The sequence below is a fragment of the Lytechinus variegatus genome, chromosome 4, assembly GCF_018143015.1.
Source record: "Lytechinus variegatus isolate NC3 chromosome 4, Lvar_3.0, whole genome shotgun sequence".
Lineage (NCBI taxonomy): Eukaryota > Metazoa > Echinodermata > Echinoidea > Temnopleuroida > Toxopneustidae > Lytechinus > Lytechinus variegatus.
This window is the reverse complement of record NC_054743.1, coordinates 33,490,159-33,515,724: the sequence shown is the minus strand read 5'-3', so window position 1 is coordinate 33,515,724 and position 25,566 is coordinate 33,490,159. Positions and strand designations below refer to the sequence as shown.

The 25,566-nt window shown below is 36.0% G+C and overlaps 1 protein-coding gene across 1 annotated transcript; it reads right to left on the bottom strand.

Annotated features, from left to right (window-relative positions):
- Positions 1-8,317: 8,317 nt before the first annotated feature.
- LOC121413886 (heterogeneous nuclear ribonucleoprotein R-like) lies at positions 8,318-18,533 on the bottom strand. The gene is made up of 10 exons (XM_041606867.1): positions 18,424-18,533; positions 15,862-16,061; positions 15,428-15,660; positions 14,328-14,441; positions 13,409-13,585; positions 12,910-13,045; positions 12,394-12,599; positions 11,837-11,986; positions 10,388-10,509; positions 8,318-9,873 (listed from the first exon to the last, which is right to left on the bottom strand). Exons 2-10 carry the CDS (start codon positions 16,031-16,033, stop codon positions 9,276-9,278), a joined length of 1,908 nt encoding a protein of 635 aa, XP_041462801.1. The 5' UTR covers positions 16,034-16,061; positions 18,424-18,533; the 3' UTR covers positions 8,318-9,275.
- Positions 18,534-25,566: the final 7,033 nt, after the last annotated feature.

Genomic DNA, 25,566 nt, shown 5'->3' with positions numbered 1-25,566 from the left:
GATGAAGAAAAAAAAATTGACAAAACTCTCTGAGTTTAGGTTAATTAGGGCAGATTAATTTTTCATGTTTTAGGTCTTATTCCATTATGCTTCAATGTACATACAGTGGGGAAGAGAGGGGGGGGGGGGGGTTGGGGTTTAGGATTAGGGTTACATGTCGGGATAATCGTATGCACCCAGTGTATAGCTTCTCACGAAGTTTGTTCCAGTGAAATTTGATCACTATAAATGTGGAGAAAAAATACTGTTCTTCATTTTAAAATTTATATATCTGGGTGATATCTTATCTTTGTTGGACAATTAATTGTAATTATTCAAAGTTGTGGTTGCTTGACTTTTACATAATTTTGTTGTTACCCACTTTGTCATTAAGTTTGCTACTTTCATGTTGATCAAATACCTCTTTACCTTGTAACACATTAAACACAAATAAATTTTTAATTTATCACAAGTTTCAGGTATACTGGGTGCATAAAGAACTGATGATGGTATGGTGTACTCCTCCATGTTTTTTTTTTTTTTTACTATTTAAGGAAAATTCTAAAATTAAGGTTGAGAGAAGAGTGAAATCTATTGAGTTTATTTCAAAAGAATGCCAGCCCTTATTTGAAATCGAAAAAAAAATAGTTCTGTGCTACTGACTGAAATTTCCATGTGGAAATCATATTTGATATAAACATGCTCCATTACTGATTTTTTTTTTCATTCTGCACTAGATTTTGACACTGGTTTTGTCCAAATTTTTGTACATCAGTAGATTTCATTAAGGATAATTAATGATTTTACTCCCAGAGATGGGTGACGTACATCAAGTACCAATAGCATATGATCATGATGAGCCCCCCTAGTCATGGAAGTTTTAGTTTATTTACTTTCAATAAAGGGGGAAATTTTACCTGCGATAGTTTCTTGTTTTTATGTAAAGCCTAATAGGCAGCAGAAAATTAGGAAGATTAATAATTGATGGATTTCTTCTACTTTTCCATTGTGTGTTTTTTTTTTTTGGGGGGGGGTGGGTGCATTGTTTCTTATGAGAAATTATTCTTTGATGTAATTTTTTCATTTGTACTCTTTTTTCTTGTATATTCCATTGTTCTTTGCCAAAGAATCATTGTGTTAAATAATCTTATTGATGTTCCTTCAGATAATGCCAATATCATTCTAGGTTCAGAAATTAGTAGTTCCATGTACCTGAATACTGCTGCCATATTTGTTTATAACTAATACATTGATAACCAATAGGTCAATTGAATGCATTGCCAATATAATCAGAGGACTAGTTCATGAAAATGAAGTTGTAAAGGACTCTCTTTATGGGGGGGGGGATGTTAGTAGAAAAAAATGCATTCAAGCACATGACTGGATTGGGAGTTTCAAAACCTACATTTCCCAGGTGGTTGTAAATAAATGTTAAGCATTTATTTGAGGCATATGTATTTTTTTTTTTGATGTAGTAGTTAAAAATTTTCAATCATTTTTTTTTAGGGGGAGGGAGGCCCCCATCCAGAGCATATGGCCTTGTATGTGTGTCAAATTTGTTCCTCCATGTAAAATTTATCCACTCGGAAATTGTGATTTTTCTTTTGAAATTGAGAATAAATGTAAATAATGGAAGTTCCAAACATCTTGTTTTTGTTCTGGAAACTGAAACTACATGAACAATTTTTGGTGTGGTGTGTGTTGGGGGTTACTGTCATTAGAAGTTGGACCCCATGCCCAGACTCGTTTTCCGTCACCCTGAATAATCAATGCCTCAAATATTTTATTTACATGATGGCGTGAAATGCCCCTTACATATCCTGCGTTGATAAGTATACCCTTGTTTTTACTGATTTTGGCCCATTTTGATACCCTTTTACTATGTGCTTTTATGTATAAGCGTGATGGTAACAATATCGAGTAATAGTGTATTTTTTTCCAACATGAAGTGGCATTATTCAAGACCACAATATAAGCAGATTTTTGTGTATTTTTGGCCTTGCCTCCGACCCCTAAAAGATAGCAAAATTTAGCAAATGAGATTTTTTTTGTTTTACATCAACTTCATAGCTAGATAAGGGCCACACATTAAAATATAACCTCGTTATGGATTTCTCAGTTGTTTATATGCCATAAAACATGTTTGATGGCTCAAAACTTTCTCACCAGTATATTTTTTTAGGTAAAAAACCCCCCTTCTCTTTGTTATACCGTCTGTTAAGAGACTTCCACTCGCGATTGCAAGATAACCATTCAAATGTCTTTTGCTGCAACTGTGTGACGTACTTGTTTATTTTTTATTTAAGGAAAATAGGCTGTTATAAAAGACCAGCCCAAGATTTATAGAGAGATAGCGAGAGAGAAAGGAAACGGAAGTTATACCCCCTAGCAACCTCCTTTACCACATAACCATTATCACCACCCCTCCGCATGTTGAAGTCCCAACACCCCACCCCCGAGAAATCACAAGGCAGACAGCCATAATTTCTCCTCTACCCCCTTAAGTTCAGTTCAACTGTTCAGCAAGATAACATCAATGATAACCACCCCCTTTAATATCAAGTTTTATTCCATTTTTCGCAACAAATTGAGGATGCCTAAAATTATCTCCAACCCCCATTCTTTTCTCATCCTCTCACACACTCGCCCACAACACCAGCACTCTATGATATAGCACCTCGCTCCCCTCCCCTTCCTTAAAAAAAACTTGGCTTTATTGTGTCTATACCCTGAAATGCACCACCAATTTTTTTTTTGGGGGGGGTTGCCCCATCTTTACTAGAGCCAATGATTCCCCCCTATCCCTTTCATGAAATTACCAAGTCCTTTTGGGGGCTAAAGGGGAATGCCTCCTGGCAATAAAATGATTTCGATAGAGAATAGTGGTGGTTTGACTAAAATCCACAAAAAGAGAACAAGTTATGATTTTCCTTTCTGATGTTATATGTATGCAGCTGCCTTATGCCATGTAATACAAGCTCCATAAATTTTCAGACTTATGGAACACATAATAAAAAAAGGTAATCTTGAATTTTCTGAAAATTGCTCTTTGTGCAATTTCTTTGGGCGAGCTGTCATTTATATTGTCTTTTACTTGAAACCAATTTCGGGGTGTAATTACTTTTTTCGTGCTCTGTAATTACACTGGAATAATTGATCTTGTTTGGACAATTTGGAGGGGAAAAAAGAACCTGTTACACAAAAGACATGAATGCAGTATTAAAAACTGCAAAGCAAATTCAGGACAGCTTGCATTGGATGATGGGGCAATTTTTCATAAGTTGTCAATAATATGCAATATTAGGGTGAAATTTGGGAACACCTGTTGTTGGTAAAATGGAATTGAAAAATTGTTGATTAATATGAATTAGAGGGATAAATCGTAGATAAAATTTTTATCGGGAAGAAACATGAATTAAGAGGTTACTTTGAATGAAAATACAGTAACACACATTTGAACAAAAAAGGGGGAAAGAGATTTAGTAGTGACACGAGACGGGATGGATCAATATAAGAGAAAATCATACAATGAAGAATGAAAATATGTGAATATCAAATGGGGAAAAGAAGGCCACCATGGATAGATTGCCTGATGATTTCACATGAATGAATTTGAATGGATCAAAAACGGCAATTTTGCGGTACAGCATGTAGCTGACATGTCCTCAAAAGTAGAGAAGACATGTAGGATATACAGGATAACTGTTATTTGATCAGTTGCATATTTTGGCCCATTATTCAAATCCAAATCCTGGTGGAATATTATTTTTTTTGGTTGGGTGGTGGGAATCGCCCATTTTGCATTACTAAGGAAATCAGAGCCTTTAGTCTAGGCGGAGGCTGCAGCTCATCTTTGTCTTCACGAGTCTGACGCTGGTATGCTATACATTAGCAATATGTCTGGTGCATTTTTTATTGACGTATGTCTAGTGGCAGTTTTTCCTCCCAAAAAACTTGCACCAGATCGTGGGCGAAAAAAAGACTTAAAACAAGTCCAGAGTGTTCAGCCGCTGTGCGTAGTCCTCCCATCAGCAAAGATAAGCTACAACCTCTGCCTATAGGCTAAGGATATTAGGCACCAGATTCTAGAATGAAATGCTGTAATCGGTCAATGGGTTCATAACTACAAACTGGTGCAAAGAACTTTAGTGACGTCCTAAAAAATGTGTTGCATTTCAGTTTTTGTACCATGCCTCTTTGGGGCATGATGGAAAACGTCTACAACCCAATCTGTCCATGAGGGCCTAAAACGAAAGGCCAACCATAATACATTGATGATTTTGATGGGGCTTATTATGTATTCATGGGGTTATCTTATGCTCCCATGGACAGATTCCCACTGAATTTGGGCTGTGGAGTATGTCATCATGCTCTACAAAATATGGATTCAAAATCACTGAAATGCAAAAAAGGGAAAATGACGTCACACTGTACTCTATACTGAATCCCGTGGTAAAAATGTGATATGAGAAATGGTTCTTGTAAACAGTAAAAACGAATTTGGCAAGTTGTTCTTGCAAGGAACTTAAAATATTATCTTGAGCTTTCTCTGCACTAGTGTTAGTGGTCAAAGAAATCATAAGCAGCAACATGGGTTATGAAATGTGGTATAAAAGAATTAAAGAATGAGGCAACGATGCAACTCTAGCACCCCCCCCCCCCCCTCTTCCACTGAAAATATATGGATGTTAAAAGCTTTACATGAAAATTGAACTACAGTTGCATAAACATCGTTATTCAGGTCCCCCACCCATTAAAAAAACGTTAGGGCATTCGTATTGCCACTGGGAAGCTGTTAAGGTGGATCTGATAACACAATTGTTGTCTTTGTACCCACCATTAAAAAATGTACTCCATCTTTAGCATAAAAGGGCATCATTTTTCTCAATTGGGTACTAGTATTGATTTGTCACCCATCTAGAAAAAGGGAATATATTGTTCCAAAAAAAAAAGGCATGTTTTTTCCCAATTTTATTTGGGCCTGTTCAGGGTCCTGTTTCACAGAGACTTGCTGATTCTACAAGTTCACTATCAGCCAATCAAATCGAATGATTTCTGTAGCTTTTAACTGGCATTGCAAATTTGTTATTATAAATGAAAAGGGATGGTCCGGGCTGAAAATATTTGTATCTCAATACATAGAGTAGAAGTCACTGAGCAAAATGCCGAAAATTTCATCAAAATCGGATAATAATTAAGTTATTGAAGTTAAAAATGTAGCAAAATTTTGTGAAAATAGTTGTCATGAATATTCATTAGGTGGGCTGATGTCACATCTCCACTTTCCTTTTTCTTATGTTATTACATAAAATAATATTCTCATTATTTCATACTTGTGTGAATGATATGTCTCCCTTATAATGAAATAAGTTGCAGCAATAAATATCTAGTGCACTAAATCAGTTGTCAATCCAATTTATCTAGTTTTTGGAGGAAAAAATTTGAAACCCGATTTCATATAATAAAGTACAAAAGAACAAGTGGGGATGTGACATCATCGGCCCATCTAATGAATATTCATTGACTGTTTTCACAAAATATTGCTATACTTTAAAATTCAATAACTTTGTTATCCGATTTTGATGAAATTTTCAGCATTTTGCTCAGTGAATTCTACTCTTTTTATTAAGCTGAAAATACTTTCAGCCTGGACCATCTCTTTAAGGCCGTTTACCCGGTAGTTGGATGCACTCTTGAGCATTCAGAACAGTGTTTGGCTGATTTGATTTCATATGGGTTAAAAAGGCTGTATTGCAGCAAGCACAATTCAAGTCGTTACATAACATTGTAACCTTCTGAAACTAGCCAAACTTTATGATAAAGGGCTTTGATTGCATCAAGCATAAGGGGCAAACTGCAGTGAACCGCCATCTTGACAGACGATATGTTATCACCCCCCCCCCTCTCCTTTAGCATCAAATGAGCTGGCTAGAATGTTTGTTGTGTTGCAGGGTAATAGACTGTAAAAATTGCCAGAGGTTTTTTTTCTTTGTTCATGCTATTTCTTCATTGAATACTCACTATGGAATATTAAGTCCAGAGGGCTTGGACCATATGAATGGAAATAAATTGAAATTGCATAAAAATGGGGAAAAAAGGAAAAAGAAAATTGGAAAGGAGTTCACAGGATAAGAACATGCCCCCCCCCAAAAAAAAAAAAAGCTAAATAAAAAAATACATTACCAAAAAAAAAAAATATTCAGGGTCTCAATACCCAAGATCATGGATAAAGTTGCTAGTGAAAACAAGTTTTGTTGTAATAATTTTCCTAGATTCATTCAAATCAAGCCTCTTATCAATGGAAATGCAGTTATAACTCCTACATTTGAGGAAGGTTCCATCCAAAGATTGAACGTTGATTCAAAATCAGAATAAAATCTAACCAGCAGATTGAAAACTAATTTAAAATGTTTGTACCGTTTGCTTGTTCAAATCCAATTAGCTTTTAATGCTAGCAGTTTGGATGGATGAGGCATTTGGTACGATAACCATGGCAATCACTAAAATAACAGATACAATCCCGAAGATTGTCCATGGATTGACAATATGAAAGCTTCTCCTCAAGGCTTTGACTGGGGTGAAACAATTGATAATTGAGTTGATCAATCAATATCTTTTTGTTAGTTGGAAAGATTGAAAAAGTCTGAACTTTGCAAAACGATAAAACATTAGATTGAAAATGCAGTTTGCTTAAAATTCTTCAGAATAAAGCGGAAACTTGAAAAACTTTCCATAATGATGGAAAAGTGTTGTTCAGGGATTTGACATGAATTTCCTCTGGGGCCATCTCATTCAAACTTAATTGCAAAAGTAGCACATAAGGTGGGAGCTTGCAATTCCAGTTTGCTCTAATATCTGCCAAATGGAGATCACTAGAAAAGCTTTACAGAATGATCGAACAGGATTTCAGGGCACGCAACAGGCACGCGAGTAAAATGGGTCAATTTGACGTTATTTTCCTTTGGGACATTCTCATTCAATTGATCATTCATTTGATCCTATTGTAGTTTTCTTGAAGTGATTATCTGGCGTGGTCCAACAAAACGATGAAGGCGTTTGAGTCATCTTCCATTACTCATCCGAGATAAACATTAAATTTCATCCAAGCATTCAAAATAAATTCCTCTTTCGTTCTTGATGACAACTGCTGACCATGTGCTTTTGGCAATAGAAATAATGTAATTTCATTTGATTATGAAAATCAGACCAAGAGCTCGAAGAACATTGCGGGTCAAGTTTAAAATTCGCTAGTCAACTGATGTGAATTTGCATCGATTCTTTTGCTCATATGATCATTATTCCTCTGATATGGAAATCACCAAAATATTTATCCAAGGACTTTAAATTCTTTCAAATTAGAATAAGAAATAGCATTACAATGCTTTGCTCAGTGTACTATCAAAATTAATCCACCCGAGATCGTAGATGTCAAGGTTGAAAGTTCAAGGTTCAACAGCGAGGTTGTCGAAGTCCATAGTCTGCACTGCTGGATGAATCTGGAGAATCTCAAGGGGTAGTAAAGTATATAATAAGGAGGCTTTTGATTTCTGAGAGGAAAAACTCTCGGATCTTTCAAAGCCATCTTTTGAAAATTCTTTCATTCTGTGCAAAATTCTAGCCTTCAAAAAGGCTCCAAATCACAATTCCTGGTTCAAAGTACATGGTTTAGGTCTCCTGATTAATTCTGGATGCAAATTATGAATCCTAAATTTAGGATCTTGAAGATAATCGTTCTTGTAGAGCATTAATTCCAAAAACAGTCATAAAGCATGACTGTGTAATTGAGTTTGAGGGGGGTATTGACCCCCCTCATTTTTTTTAATCTGAAAAAGAAATGGCTATCAAATAACATAACTATACACAATTATTAAAAGGAATTATCTTGAACTTTTCATGAGTTCCAATTTGGGAACTAATTTACATTCAAGAATTTGAATGGCTTGTTTTCTATTTGGGTAACAGGGATGAGAAAGTGAAGAGGGAGAAAAAGAGAGACAAAGAAACGTGTTAATATCCACATAATGATTGTAACACAAGTTAGTCAATAAAGCATGCACTACGTTTTTCAAATTCATGTTGGAATGTGAAAATGAGATTAAGTTTTAAAGACTACTTTTCACTTATCCATTTTAACATGCAACATGCTACACTATGGATTTTATTTATTTTTCTTTATACTGTACTTTTCTTTAAAAACAAAAAGACAATCAATTGAACCTTTTCAAGTTCATTGTAGATTGTCTGTGAACACAATGTGCAAGGATATTTTTTTTTCCATAAAAACAGTTGAAAACTCGACTTGTTTGAAATCTAAATAAAGAAACTGGTAGAAAAGCAATTTTGTAAATTCTGTACATGGTCAACTTTAATGAATATCAAAAACTTAGGACTTTTGCTACTACATAATTAATTTTGCCAAGAACAAGGGATATCTACACGAGAGTCACAATTTTCGGACAGGACGACAAAACATGATTTCCACTGCTGTAAAGTATGAGTGTTCTGATAAAAACAGACATATTTAAAATCTATCAATTGAATATAGAAACATTTGCAGTTTTGCACTGAACACTAATGTCTACATGCTAGCCCATTTTGACTGCTACTAACAAACTTGAAATATGCCTTTATCTGTACAGAATAACACTGAAGGTAAATGTACAAAGCATTATATTTGAGTCTGAAATGTAAAAATATTTCTTCTAAAGGAGACAAACCTGCAAACTGCACTGGTCAATGAATACTGCATATCAATGTCATTTAACGTTTTTCTCCATAAAAATGTTTCATTCTTTTCAAAACAATTCATAACAATACACAGGTGTTCTAGAGTGGTTTCTATGTACACACTTTTAGACAATTTTCAACAGTTACACATTAAGACAAAATAGTTAAAAAGACCAAAGAACTTTGAAAACCAACTTTTTTTCTGTTTTTCCTTTAAATTTTTCCAATTCCAATTCTAGTGGATTACCTACATGAAACTTACATACATATTTCATAACCATCCAAAATGAGACAAACTTCAATACAATGAATTATTATTTTTTTCCAGATTATTTAAAATGTTGACAGTGCACGTGCCTTTGTAGTTCGCAAATAATTGAGTAAGCTAAAAAGAATTGGGCACTTTATGAGCATTCTGAGAGAGGTATATTCTAGTTGATTATTTACAATAGACAAAGTCCATGTTCCCAGCCCATTGAGATTTTACCTGTACTGATCGTGAAGTGAAGACAGGTCTCATCCACCCTTTCCAGTGGAAATTTACTTTATGGTCCTGCAGATGAAGTCATCTACTTCCAACTGCCAGCCCCGTAGTTGTCCGATGACCACTGGTCATCATAGAAGTTGTTGTAGTCACTATAACCATATCCCTGATCAAGAGGCTGTTGGGCAATGGGTTGCGTTCCCCACTGAGATTGGGTGTTGCGTCGCTTTGGGTCCCCCATCAATTGTCCTTCTAATTTCCTCTTGCCACCCATGTTACCTCCTCGCCCCCCTCGGCCACCCCGGTTGCCACGTCCACCCCTGGGACCACCGCGCCCTCCCCTGGGGCCACCTCGGGCCCCACCTCCCCGTAAAAAACCCCTCTGTGTACTGGGCCCTCCTCGAATTCCCATGCCCCTCCCTCTTGCTCTGTTGCCACGTCCACGTCCGTATCCTGCTCCGCCGCCATAGTAACCGTCATAGCCTTCACCGTATCCATAGCTGTCTGCTTCATAACGTCCACCACCATAACCGCCCCCGTAGCCACCATAATATCCATCATCATAACCTTCATAGCCACCATAGTCCCTATAGCGATCTCCACCACCATATCCACTTCCACGACCACGGTGGCCGCCTTGTGGACCACCACGACCTCGAGGCGAGTACCCTTCAAAGCCGAATCTGAAAAAAAAATTTACACAATAACAGCAATTGACATTTGAACTTCGAATCCATACCGTGAAAGGTCAAAGCATGAAGTTCATAGATATTGAACATAGTAAAGACCTTTATTTTGCAAATATTCTATCGCAATTTCTCTTTTTTACCACCCCCCCTTTCAAATTTGCAAAATTTGGTAACTGCAAACTTAATCAAATGCAATCTTTATGTGCATTTTGTAAATAAATTTCAATGTTGAATGCATTTCGGAATTTGCCTTTTTTAGTTATTAAACACACATCAAAATGGCCAAGAATGTGAAATTACAACTACTTTAAATTCTTCTTTCATTGCAGATAAATGCAACTAGACTCCAGGGGTTACAAACTGCACCCTAGACCTCTTAACTCTTTGAAACTTGGTCTTCACACAAAAACTGGCGAAAAACCTCGCCAGCATGTCACATTGAGGACTGTTGGTGCAGCAATTAGGAATAATCACTTTATTCAGAGTGGTTTTGCCTGTAAATACTCACCCTCCAAGATTTTGTTGCCTCATGATTCTTTCTTTTTTCTTCTTGTTCTCCTGAGGTGGTTTGGCAAGAGACACTTCTATCGTGGTTCCTTCATACTCCTTCCCATTCATCTCCTCTATCGCCTAGTCATGACAATAAGGGGGGGGGGGGGATATAAAAGCAACGGCTCAATTATGAAACGAACTTATTATCAATTTGTCAATTAAACTTACAAATTACTAATTTACAGCTGAAAACTAGCAACACAACAGTACCAACTTACTTCCGAGGCAACCAATGATCTGCGACCACATTTAGTATTTCCCAAAGAAGTTCTCTCACAACATTCTAACTTCATTAATAAATCCTGAAAATGAATGATTGCAAAATTTCTAGTTAATCAAATTATTCACTAGAATTGGGTTATAAGCTGTGGTCGCATTTCATAAGTTGGGTATGCAAAAAGCGTGGCGTATGAACAATTTTCCACACGGTGCCATGGATAAATTGTTGCTACATCACAGCATCTTAACCAAATTTATTGAGTAATATCTCATTTTGAAGCTAGAACTATAGGCTAAATATATTACTATGAATTAGATCAATACAATATCAGGAACAAAAACTATGGCACATTAAGTTTGAAGTAACAGGGGTGGCGGAGCCGGTGGATGCGGTAAATGATAAAATATTAATTAAACCTAATGAACAACTTCCTATAATATGTAATATGACTGATATCCTCACATTTCTGGGCGTTTTGAAAATATGCAGCAATGGAATACATGTGTATGTCAGCTCTGATCTGCAACCTTATCAATTAGTAAACTGGAGAGATTTGGTTAATTATCTAATTTGTAATCTTAATTTTTAGTACAAATGTTGTGTATCATTGCAACAAACATTTCTACCCATGATGTTGTCATTTTGCCAAGCATACAAATACAGTGACAGGTATTTTGGGGGCAGAAATGTGAAATTAAATACTGTTAATTAATTAGTATAATTAACATGCATAAAATAATAGTTATTTAATTTTTTGGTAAAGATTTAATCATTGATGTTTCAAGATTATAACTGCAAAATACTAGGGTGATCCATGTTGCATTAACTTTTGACACCATTTTATGTGCAGCAGGTCCAATTTGAGAAAAACACATTTCAAAATTCACATTTACATCTATGTAATAATTGACTGTTAATTAGTCATTTTAAGGAAAAGTAACGGTATTCAAAACTTAAAACTTTGTCATTATGTAGAGAATGGTAATAGCTATAACATTTTTACCCTGTTCGCGAAATTGGACCACCTTATGACATGCGACCTTTGATGAATGATTGAACTGACAACCACGAGTTATTTCTGCTTTACCCACTACCTACTAAATTTAGTTTCATCTCCATAAATAACCTTTTCATTTTTTCAAGGGGGGGGGGGAGTGCACAGACATAACTGAAATGACAAATTACCTTGACAGCTGCTTCCCTTTCCTTGAAGTGAACAAAGCAGTAATCCTTCATCTTCTTGGCCTTCTCAACCTCACCATACTGACCAAAGTCTTCCTTAATCTTCGCTTCTGTTGATTCCTGAGAAAGATTTCTGATGTACACAACTTTCACCTGAAGATGCAATTTAAAAAAAAAAATTATCAATGACAACTCATTTCTTTGGGTTTCAAAAAATATTTTTAATAATAACAAGACCTCTGATTCCAAAGTCTATTCAGATCATTGCCCCTGCCATACAGACACAAGAGAGCTGGAAGTGAAAGCATCAAATGTAATTTTTTTTCATAACTTATCAGATAATTGCAATTCCAATGAATGTGAATACATGTAACAAGATTTGGATTTCATAAGTTAACAAATTGCAAAGTTATGGCAAGAGCGTAACACAAGAGACAGGTGTAGATCCTGTGCTGAAATATGAAATAAAACGTTCGGCAAACCATGCCGAAACTTGAGGTATTCATAGACAAATTCTTTCAAAACTTAACTCTGCTTTGTGATTAGCTGGAATAACTTACCTTCGACATAGTCTCGGAGTCTGGCTCAATCACTGGATCAGCCCAGTCTACATTGACATTGATTTGATTCCAGACCTTGACCCTTCCAGAGAGAAGTTTCCTCTTCGCACTTGCAGCTGCTTTGTGGGAGTCAAACTCGAGGAAGGCAAAACCACGATTGCGCATCTTGTCTTCTGTCTTGTAGATGATGACATCCATCAGACCCTCTGTTGATCACACACAAAAAAGATATTTAGACAGTGTTTACTCTGTTCCGGAATCTTTTTGTTTCTATTCACCAAGGCAGCCCCCCTTCCCATTATGCTTACTGCATGCAAATAGCATATTTTCATAAATAATTACTTATGACATCTCAGTTCATCAAAATACACATTTAGAAGCTGTTGATTTACAGGTTAAAAAAAAAGAAATGTTAGTCAATATTAAGAACACTGCTCTTCCATCTTCATAATGCAATGAAAAACCGGGAAAAAATATATTTCCCAGGTTGCAAGGAAGTTCAAACTGTTAACTCACTTTCAACTTTGGAGAACTCTTCCAAGATCTCTTCTTTGGTCTTGTTCTTGGGGATGGAGCCGACGTAGAGCCTACTCTTCGGTACTGAGATGTTCACACTGATTTGCCAGTTTTCTTTGACTTTGTATCCATTGAGCTACAAAATAAATCAAACAGAAAATAAATATGCTTTGACTTTATGGACACTGTATTTGTTCAAATACATGCAATATTGAACATGAAGTTTACATCACTAAATTGTCTGCAATAGCAAAGCTATGGACAAGAATCAGATAGTCATGGACTGGAATTTCTTAATAGTGCTTTCCAGCCAACTTGTCACAAATACACTGGAATTGTAAGTGATGAAAAGCTAATGAAACTGCAATGGTAACATAAATTAATGCCTTACTAAAGGCACACAAGTACATAGCATAGACCTTTGTGGCACCTTGGTAGCTACTACCTACATAACATGAACACTGATATCGACTTGAAATGCATCTTCCAGTATACATACCTTTTTGACAGCTTCCTTGGCACCATCGGTGGTAGTGAATGCTGCAAATGCATAACCCCTGTTTTGGCCTGTAAGTGGGTCCATCATTAACCTCAGATCATGCACATCACCACACTGCTCCAACAGAGGAATGAGTTCATCTTCAAACATCTCCCTTGGGATCTTTCCAATGAAGATCTAGAATTAAAGATAAAAGTGATATTCAGTTATTCAAAAATTTGGAGCACCTTTTCGCACATTTTTTTTTTTCTTGTTTTAGAAATATTAACTATGGATACTATAGACAGACAGATATGAATCAAAGTCAAATTGTGACTGGTCTACATTTATTCTGTTGCAACTCTATTACCCTTTTCATAAACCTATCCTCCAATTAGCCGCCCAAGAGTAATGCGGATAATTAAAAAAAAATTGCGTTCATAAACTCCGAAAATAAGCCGCATTATTTTTACGAGCGCCCGTCCTGAAAAAGGCGGATAATCGCCATGACAACTGGACACGCCCCCTCCGATGCGGTTGTGTTGGAAAAGGGTGACCTTGTGACCGCACCATGGCAATTATCCGCATTATTTGGAAATGCGTTCATAAACTCAAAATCTTATCCCAATGCTGCTATTATGCGGATAATAGCAGCATCAGAGTAATGCGGATAACTCTTGTCCTCCTCCAATTTTATGACCAAATTATGCTGCTATTAGCCGCCTAATTCATTTTAATTGGGTTTATGAAAGGGGTATCAGTACGACAGGGCCTGGAATGCAATTCAAACAAGTAGTAATTTTCATCAACTAAAATCAATACTTTTGAAACAGATAATTTTAATTTTAAAACACTGACTGGCTTTGAGGGAAATACCCTATATATTTCCCAAAGAAATATCATACTGCAATATGGGTCAACAGGAAAAAAATGTTCTCACCTCTGAACCTTGGGCGGGTGGCGGTAACGTTTCAACATCTTCAGGTTTGGGACGACTGGACTTTCTCTGTCCTAATGTGATATCAAGTGAGTAACCTGTTCTGGCAAGGATTTCCTGCAACAAAGGAATAGAAAAAACAATGCATTACTGTAAGGCACAAACGTAGGTAAAAGGTAGTTCCATCTTCGCTAGAGCTAAAGCGACTTCCTTCAACAAGCAGATTCATTTCTAGATGCTTGAAAGTGTTGGATAGTTTAGTAGTTCATAGTAAAGCCCAAAAATAAACAGAATACTAAGTATTTCATCATATAAAATCGATCAGGTTATCGGACAATGAATTAAAATTTGGAAATGACTCATTCAATTTTACCAAGCTTAATAAGGCTTTGAATTCCAAAGAGGAAATACCAATTACAGACACAAACACACTTAACCCTAAAAAGACTGGCGGGGGGGGGGGGGGGGGGGCTGATTCAGCCCCCAACATTTTTCACAATAAATCCCCCGCTTGAAATTTTTTGACCGCGTTGCTCGCTGACTTTTTACTTTCATTACTCAAAAACGTGAATTTGTGTACAAATCCAATGCAAATAGTGTTTTTTGCCAAAATTCATAAATGTATCATTTTTCCTTTTACTGCTTGAAATCAATTTATTTTACCTTTTTTTATGGTCAAAATAAAGTCCCAAACCATTTCCATTGAAAAAACAATAAAAAACACAGAAATACATAAGAAATTTAGAAAATAGAATACATAAGAAAATAAATATGTTGTAATTTTTTAGAAATAAATTTGATCAGATGCCTATCTAGGGTTTGTGAAACAAAAATTAGCATTTAAGGAGCATTATTTTGATAATTAGAGCAAACTTACGATTTTACGCATAAATTAGCATAATTAATGAGGAATGAGATTTTTCGCAGAATTTGATATTACAATTTTGTAGATAATCCCATGGGTAACGCGCGTGCCAATTTTCGTTGCTATCGATGGCCGAGATCATAAGGGGGGAGGGGGGCTGAATCAGCCCCCCCCCCATCTTCTTAGGTGTTGAAATAGACCAGTCTATTTATGGTTAACAAGCTTTCATAATTTTTACCTTAATTTTAGCTTCATCTGGACCCTTGGGTTCTTGTCCACCCTGTGACTGCTTCATTCTGCTCTTCTGTCTGTATGTCCTGATGACCCCACACAGGAATGCACTTGTGTTAGTGACATGGGACAAGTCACTCTCACCAAACTGCTTCAAGACTCCGAGCCTAGATGTCTCGTCAAGTTCTTTCAGAGCCTCAAACGCTCTATCATCCAGTGCATCATCACCAGAAAGGATTCCTACACATTGACAAAAAAAATACATAGCACATTACAATTTAACAAGACACAGCTTTTTTAAAATTTTGGATTATTCTCACTTATTTCTAGAAAGAATTTGTGAAACAAAATAACTGTATTCAATTTTCAAATCATACAGCTAAGGGTATGAGGGCAAAGAAATCAGGACATTTCAAAATGAACCACTTCAATAAAACATACCTTTTGCAAAGAACCTGTCCAGTTCGGAAGCAACCTTCTCTGTGAAGCCCATTCCCAGGTAGCTGTCATATTTGTCTGTTCTTTCAAACTCAGTCTCCATGGGCTCCTCAGCACCACCATCTCCCTGGCTTTGTTCCATCTCTTCTGGTTTTATATCACCATTATCTGCCATGATTTGCAGCCTACTGGGGGTGTGTTACCTGTATTAAATTATGGGAGAATCATGACAGATTAGGCCTGATGAGCCTTCATACAATAATTCAGGGCCTACTTGAATTCTATTAAAGGACAGTCCACCCCAACAAAATATTGATTTAAATAAAAAGAAAAAAAATCAAACAAGCATAACACTGAAAATTTCATGAAAATTATTGTAATTATTTCACATAACAGTGATATGCACTTCCAGGTCAGTATGCAAATAAGGGGACTGATGTCACTCACTCACTTTTTCTTTTGTATTTCACTGTATAAAATATTTCAATATTCTCCTCATTATCATGTGAAAGAAATATCTACATGTATTCCCCCTCAACATGTGTAATTACCACAGTTTTTTTTAACATTTTGTGGTGCAGTCAAATTAGTAATTGCCAAATCTGTAAGACATTTCTTTGGTAATAACTTGAGGCATGTTATAAAATTAGAATGTGGAAATTTAAAGGTCAAGTCCACTTCAGAAAAATGTTGATTTGAATCAATGGAGAAAAATCAGACAAGCACAATATTGGAAATTTCATCAAAATCGGATGTAAAATAAGAAAGTTATGACATTTTGAAGTTTCGCTTATTTTCAACAAAATAGTTATATGAACGAGCCAGTTACATCCAAATGAGAGTCGGTGATGTCACTCACTATTTTTTTTTGTTTGAATTATACAATATTTCAATTTTTACGAATTTGACGATTAGGACCTCCTTGTCTGAAGCACAAAATGTTAAAACAATGGAATTCCACAGGGTCAGGGAGGAATGAAACTTCATTTCACATGACAATATAAAAATATTTCATATAATAAAATAAAAAAAGAAATAGTGAGTGATGTCATCAACTCTCATTTGGATGTAACTGGCTCGTTCATATTTTATACAAGCGAAACTTAAAAATGCCATAACTTTCTTATTTTACATCCGATTTTGATGAAACTTTCAGCGTTATGCTTGTTGAATTTTTCTTTTCATTCAAATTTATTTTGGGGTTGTCTTGTCCTTTAACCATCCAAAATGGCAGTGAAAAGTCAGAAACTTCTGAATGTTTCATTCATTTAGGCCTATTTTAGTTTTGCTGAGGGTGCAAGCTTCGCTCAATTACAATATCCAAATTCTGTAAGAAAAAAAATATTTTGTTTGTAGATTGGAATAGCAGATTAGATCCAGAAACAAAAATAAGATGCTCTCATAATTTTGCATGTAATGTGAAAAATTCTCAATACCTAAATTTTCTAATACCTAAATTTTCTAAAAAAAGTATATTTGCTGCATGGATTTTGTGAAATAATTTTTCATTTGTGGCCTAGGCCTTATTATTTTTCTGAAGTGCCTCCCCACCCTCATAAGAGCAAAAAAAAATACCACTTCAGGAAGTTCAGATTTAAAATAAATAACAATCTAAAAATATGAGAAAGTCAAAGGGACTGAATCTAAGAACAGAGCAATAAAAGAAAAAATATTAGATCTAGACCCTACATAGTAAAGCTAACTTTGAAACTTCTCAATGTTCAGACATTGGCAAATGCTCATGCTCCCATATGCATGCCATGCCTATGGACGCTTAACTACACACACCACAAAGAACACACACTGCACTCTTCCCGCCGCCACAAAAGCCAACCATTCACAATGCGAATCGCGTCCTTCAGCTCCCTAGCCCATTCATATGCAAATAAACCGGCGTCCCCTCGATCGCTGGCACTCCACATGGCGAACTGTCAGTATCTGACCAAATGAACATGTGCGCTTGTTGTTGAAAATTTACACATGAAAATTACAGCAAATCTTCCAACAAAGAAAACGTATTTACAAGATAAGCGATGAAAAAAATATACGAAAACAATGTTCAAATAACTATAAAAAAACATTAGAGGGCAAAAGATCGCGGAACAATGTCGAACTGTAGTATCGACATCAAATTTCACATGCAACATTCACCGACAGCCATGCATGGCCACGCACACCATACAAAGCAAAGCCAAAGGCTAAGCAAAGGCTAAGCAAATTTTCATGGGTGGAATAAAATGATGAAAATGAACGTATATTCACACTTAAAATCATACCGAATGATTCAATACAACGTATATAAAGTATATACTAGGAAAACCCGAATTCGCATACACAATTTGTTATTTTGGGAGACAGAAAGGCAGAACAATATCAGATTTTTCGTTTCACTCATGTCATAATTACACACACACAGCTGCTGCTGAGCGGCGAAGCGACGCTCAGTAAAAAAAAACAAGCATTGCAAATGAATTAAAAACAATCAAATGAAGAAAACGTACACAAATTGCGATACAAATATGCAATAAAATCCAGACATTACAAAAAAATAAAACTGATACTTACCTAACTTAAAATTAAGGGGGAAATGGACGAATTCCTGCTCCGTCCAGGGGATCGTGGCTCTCCCGTGTGCGTGATGTGCGGAAGATGGCGTTCTTACGGGTTTCCAACGCTGGAATTCAGGGGTTTAAATGGATAGTGTGCATAATATGTGCATTGAACCGTTGGAGGATGATGCATCTGTTCATAGCTCTAGTCTCTCGAATGCACCCCATGTGAGAGGGCATATTTTTCTGTTTTGTGAAATGAAACTTTAAAATGTCATATCTTTCTTATTTTAAATCCGATTTTGATGGAATTTTCAGTGTTATGCTTGTTCAATTTTCTCTTTTTATTCAAATCAAGTTTTTGTTGGGGTGGACTTGTCCTTTAAGGATTTTGATGAAACTGTTTACCTATGTTTAGTCCGAACATTTGGGGCCGGGCATGCAGAGATTGAATTTATGGCTGCATCCAGCGGAAATCTCAGGGGGACAGGGGGTCGCGTCCCATAGTACCCAAATAGTACTGGGCACAATATAAATTGCCCCCTTTCTATTTTTGGTCTTTTATTATGAAGAGAAATTCATCAATAAAAATCGAAATAATACATGTATTTTGGAGGAGAAAAAATGGAAAAAAGGGGGAAAGAAAGAAAAAAGAAGGGGCAAAAGGATGAATAATGAAGAGTAAAAATAAGAGGAGGGAGACGAGTGAACACACCAGTTAACACTTTTCATGAATCCAATCATATATCAAACACATAGTTCTCATAAAATTTATCAAACTTTCAACATAAATACATTACCTACAAAATATAAATATATATAAAAAAAAATTGCCGAAATCATTTTTCCTTTTTATGATAATAGCTTCCAATTCGGGACCCCTATTCGCATGTGAAATATTTTTGTCACTTGAAAAAGGTATCGTATTACCGAACGTGTGTTTTCTATGGGAAAATTGAGAAAACAACAAAATCACTGTTGAAATATTTTTACCATAGTTTAATATTTTTAAAATATCAATTCAGAATTGATATTTTAAAAATCTTTGAAAATCTTTGAAAATGTGTTTTTGACCATTTTTCATCATCTTTCTATTCAAGTTCCCTTTGGAAGGATGTTGCAAAATTTTGAGCGTATATGTTATGATTTTCCGACGCCTAGTATGCACGCGTTCGGTAATACAAGGCCGGTCGGTAAATCACGGGCAATTTTGGTCAAATAACCTTTCATTTCTTTCATTGTGATAGGCAAATTTCAAAGCAAGATATTACGTAAGCAGGATGGAGAAATTGAATAGATCAGGGGATTATAACACATCAATGAACACGCTATATAAAGGTATTTGCACTTCTACTTTGAATGCATATGTTGTACAATGCATGTGGCGAACTGCCATGTGAAATACCAGTCGTTCGTGGACGCATTGTTGTTTTTTGTGGATTTAAACGAAAAACACAATTCAAAAGAATATATGAATAATCAAGAAATCAAAGTTGGTGCTTATCTCATTAAATTTTAAACCACCGTACCAACCTTCGAGTCTGATCATGCGCAAGTACGAACTGGCTTATAGAATAAGGTCAAGGGAATTACTTGGAAAATGATTTGAAAATGTATTAAATTTTTGCTCGCGCTTCGCGCTCGCATAGCCTGTTTGATGCGCCGTAGAGAGGTTAGGCGTTATTAGTATATCTCTATGACATGCGCATATCGTGTTTATTATGTTGATATGTACAGCTTTTGGCATCAAGTATTAAAATATATATGTCAGGAAAGAAATTTAATTATAGAATGGTTTCATGTGTTAAACATTTTTTTTTACTTCATCCAGGATAGGGAAGGCTTATAGACAACAGGCACACGTGTTTTGAATACTTTAAGAGCAAGCATTGGAAACGCTTGACCCCCCTTAGAGTACAAGTGTACCAGGTTTATATCATATTTTATACAGGTGTTCGAAATATTTCTTATTAGACATGTGAGAAGAAGCATTTTAATACAGGCGTCATAAATAGCCAATACAGTGCTCTAACATTGATGAATGTAGTTGTACAGATACACAGGAAGTGTCTTTTATTAATAAGAATGTGTTGCTTTATGCACTCATCTGTTATTAAAAAGACTTTATAGAAATTGTACAGTTATTCCTAGTAATGGTAGGGTATATTAGGGGTCAATTTTAGTTATAAGTTATAACTGAGGGACTACGTCGCTGACGAGATAACGACCCCAGCTGCCGCCGGTTCTCCACCGACATGACTGGTCAAAATTCATGTCATCATTGGGGGCTCGATCTCGTCCACTAATTCGTTGAAGCCACATCTCTCTTATCTGGCCAGGGGCTACTCATCGAGGGGGTAACACAGTCTACGGAGGCCGAGGCCGAGTGGAGAAGAGACATCGCAACCTGCGGAGGCCAGGAACTGGACCGACCACCATGCAGGGCCAAGTGGGGCGTGTCAGACCAGATATGATGGGGGCTCACATCAACGATATTACCGTTTAAGTTAAGTTATATTTTGTTATCCATAATCCATATCCATGTATATTTTCATGTAAATCATTGTAAAAGATATCAAAGGAAACCACAGAATAATTTAAGAGCTTTGATTAAATCTTTCATAACTGTAATCCTCAGTTTTTACGTATTCCTTATTTGGTGTCGAGCAGCAGTAGATAAATAATTAAAAAAAAGTCACTTCCCACGTGACAATATAAATGCATATTTCAGCTCGAACATCGAGCTTTTATTATTTTGTTTGATTTACAAATTGATTTTTTTTAAAGGACAAGTCCACCCCAACAAAAACTTGATTTGTATAAAAAGATACAAAAAAATCAACAAGCGTGACACTGAAAAATTCATAAAAACTTGATATTTTAAAGTTTCGCTTCATTTCACAAAACGGTCATATGCATATCTTGGTCAGTATGCCAATGAGGGAACTGATGACATCACTCTTTCACTATTTCTTTTGTATTTCATTATATGAAATCCCGGGGGGGCCACTTACATTGACGAGTGGATACCATGCGCGACCAAAAAAACACGTAAAAAGGATGTCTTTTTCACGATAGGGCACGTTACGTACGTAACGTGATAAGGGTGTCAAAAACACAAAAATAATGAAAAAAAGGGTATCTATTTCGCAAGGAAAATTACGTGTTTAGGGTCGAATTTGCGGGGATGATAAAACAAAGATAGAATGTTTTATAAAGGATGTCTTTTTTGCCCCAACACTTCGTGTTTAGGGTCCGATCTGCGCGAGGTGTAGATCGAAGGTGGGGTCGTTCTAAACCGAATAACCGAAGGACCCGTAACAATAAAACATCCTTTACTTGTTTAGGGGTTCATTTCAGGGAACATTTGCCAAGAGTATCGTTTTGTTTCCAATACTTGTAAAGGGTAGGGTTTCAAACGCCAATACTTGTTAAGGGGTGCATTTTCAGAAAATGGAAATTACGTGTTTAGGGTGCTTTTCGAGACCCCATGGTCGCGCATGGTATCCACTCGTGAATGGAAGTGGCCCCCCCGGGAATGAAATATGAAATATTTTCTCGTCATTGTCATGTGAAATGAAGTTTCATTCCTCCCTGCACACGTGGAATTCCATTATTTTAGCATTTCGTGGTTCAGGCAAGGAGGCCCTTATCGTCAAATTCGTAATTGAAATTTTGTATAATTCAAACAATAAAAAACAAAAGAAATAGTGAGTGATCAGTGGCGTAACTACGGGGGCATGGGGGGCACGTGCCCCCTCCCCCCCACCTTGGCTGGCTAAAAAAAGGAAAAGGAGAAAAAGAGGGAAAAGGGAAGAGAAACGTATAGAGGGGATAGAAGAAATTATTGTTCATTATAATGTTATATTAAATTATGTTACATAAGAAGCATTTTTTCATAACTTTACGAAACATTATATGCTCCATATTGTGTCTTCATTGTTCCTGGTGCTCGCATAGACTGTTTAAAGGGGAAGTTCACCCTGAAGAAAACTTTGTTGTAAAAATAGCAGAAAAATAGTAAAAGATATTGGTGAAGGTTTGAGGAAAATCCGTTAAAGAGTAAGAAAGTTATTAGAGTTCAAAATTTTGGATTTGTGACGTCATAAACGAGCAGCTGCCCCATGTGTTATATAATATAAAATGTATGAATTTCAAATTTTGTATGATTCCTGATGACTTAATTTTGTTTTCTTTTCATGAACGGGTGTGAAATGATTTGTCTATTGATATACAAAAGTTACAGTGAAAACCATTTTCAATTTTCTGAGAAAATGACATTTCATTGATTTTTTACCATTCGCTATGTAGGAATGCTGCTCGCATATGACGTCACAAATCAAATAATTGAAATTCTAATAACTTTTTAATTATTTGATGAATTTTTCTCAAACCTTCGGCAATATTTTTTATTATTTTTTCTGCTATTTTTACAATAAACTTTTTTTCAGGGTGAACTTCCCCTTTAACGAAATATATCAAAAGTATATGCATGTTGTACTAAAATCTCCCGTTTTCAAATCAATATACAACAAATATATTTCCTCGCAATTCGATTTATTATTGTTTTATGTAGTGACATATTATTTTTTTCGTGACTACTTAAAGTGATTGCCCTATTTTCAGGTCTTATAAAACATTTCCTGTCCGTGCTAACGTTCACATTAGTGGATTGGTGATATTTCTGCTCTTCATGAACTCCTAAAATCGGTCCTTAAAAGTGTCAATTTTAATTTCTGATCTAAATATATATAAAAAAAATCAGCTCGCACTTCGCGCTCGCATCATTTGGGGTCAGTAGGGTCTTAGTGAATTCTTACAAACAAGCTTTAGAATGCCCCTCTTCATGTCTGAATTTCAAAATTTTCAGCTCGCGCTTCGCGCTAGCAGTATTTGATTAGTGAGATGCGTATGATAATCACGATTACAACGACTTAAAAAAATATGCTTCATGTGTTTAGATGTAATTGTAACAAAATTAGCAAGCGCTTGGCACTCACATTAGATGACTATGACACATTAGATGACTATACTCTTAATGGATTGGGGTCAATATATACAAAAACTTCAGCTCGTGCTCGCAGCATTTGGTTAGTGAAATACGTATACGGTCTTATAGGGAATTCTGACAAACAAGCCTAGAATGCCCCTCTTCAGGTCTGAATTTCCAAAATTTTCGGCTCGCGCTTCGCGCTTGCAGTATTTGATTAGTAAGATGCGTATATATATGTTAATCATGATTACAATAACTACAAAAAGTGCTTCACGACTGTGTTTAGATGTAATTCTAACAAAATCAGCAAAGGATAGCACTAGCATAAGATGACTATGGTGAGAAAATTATACTCTTAAAGTCCTTAAAATTTCCCTGTTCAAGATTATGTACAAATATTTAAGCTCGCGCTTCGCTATCGCATTGTATGTTAAGCGAGACAGTTACGTATCATGATTACAAAAAAATAGCTTATAATGTCCCTTTTTAGCTCTGAATATAATAAATTTTTCAGCTCGCGCTTCGCACTCACATTATTTAATCAGTAAAATACATATCCGTTTAATGGCACTGCATGTCCTCAATTATCTCTATTAAGTCAGTATATACTTGCAGCTGAGCACGTTTTGCGCTCCCTAAGTGACTCGAAATTTTTGCTGGTGCCCCCCCCAATCGGGGAGAATTACAGGTGAAAGAAAAAATGGCGGGAGCTAGATCCGCCCCTGGTCCCCCTACCTTCGAGGAAAGATTCGATCCGCCCATGCTTGGCTGCATGCTGTAAATTGAGGAAATAGGGGGGGGGGGCCGGATTTTTTTTAGCCATAAAATGAGTCCCGATCGGCCGCTCGAAGCTGCTTTTTTTTTTGAAGGTGTAGTCACTTCTTAGCGTTATTCTTATGAATATGCATGGATATATATCATATTCTTTATTTATATAATGCGAGCGCGAAGCGCGAGCCAATTTTTTCGAGGAAATCTTATGTTCTTTTCCCCAAAATTTTGAACATTCTGGGCAATTTTTGTCGAGCCTGAAAAAGATCTGTATGCAAATGAATAATTACTATGAACGCGAAGTGCGATCAGAAATGAACTGATGGAAAAGTATACGTACCTGTTAAAGACTTCTTGCAATTAGCTATGAAGACGTTACAAGTTTTAAAAATCAAATAATGGGAGCGCGAAGCGCGAGCTGAAATTTTTTGACATTTCTACACGAAGTATCGTGTAAAATACTAATCAACTTTTGTAATCGTGAACAGGATAGCTATTCACCTAGACAATTGATGCGAGCGCGAAGCGCGAGCGAAAAATTCGAGATTTAGACCTAAAATCTGGACACTCTATTCATGTTTTGTAAATCATGAAAAGAATGAGTAATAGGGAATCTTCCTACATTAAAAATGCGATCAGAAAATTTTTGATATTGCGATCCAAAACTGGATAATAATTTGAATAGAGAACAAGTTGAGTATCTGAATAAACATGCGCGTGTGTTTCATATTCAAACCTAGAAAATCTACGCGAGCCTAAACTATTTGATAGTCCAATATGAAAAAAAAGAGAGTCAGTTTCATTTCTATATTTCAAGCAGTTGGTAGGAAAAGTGTGAGGTGAATATGGATCGCACTTAATAAAGAGTTGGTATTTTTCCTTAATATATATTACTTTGAGTTTTAACATAGCTAGGACCGGGACATGCATGTCATCATATGAAAATGATGACTATTCCTCTTGCGGCGCGAGATAAAACAAAATGAACAATTTAATTATCAAATCAATATCTTATTCATTAATGCCTAATGAGGGCACGAAATCTGACGATATTATGGCCTGAAAACTGAACATTTCAAGCACTTTTTGTTATTATAAATAGGATGCATCTGTTAATGTATTTGAACGATTAATGCGAGCACAAATCGCGAGCAAATTTTTTTGATATACTGTCATGAATTCAAAGGGGATTTATGTACCTTGTTTTATAAACTATATTGAGACATACATAATTCGCCAATCAAAATGCCAGCGTGCGGCGCTAGCTGATGCGTTTTAAAATCAGACCTGAAAGGGATATTTTGAAAAAATTATAGAATACACGTAAATAATAGGTATATCAAAAATTGCGAGCGCGCAGCACGAGCAGACAATGTTATTATTCAGACCATAAAA

Excerpts from the sequence above, each read along its gene's own strand:
- LOC121413886 (XM_041606867.1), bottom strand. The coding sequence starts at position 16,033 with ATGGCAGATAATGGTGATATAAAACCAGAAGAGATGGAACAAAGCCAG. Across the intron at positions 14,442-15,427 it reads CAGATGAAGCTAAAATTAAG|GAAATCCTTGCCAGAACAGG; the intron begins GTAAAAATTATG and ends CCTTTGTTGCAG. Across the intron at positions 10,510-11,836 it reads AAAGGGAAGCAGCTGTCAAG|GCGATAGAGGAGATGAATGG; the intron begins GTAATTTGTCAT and ends TGTCATGACTAG.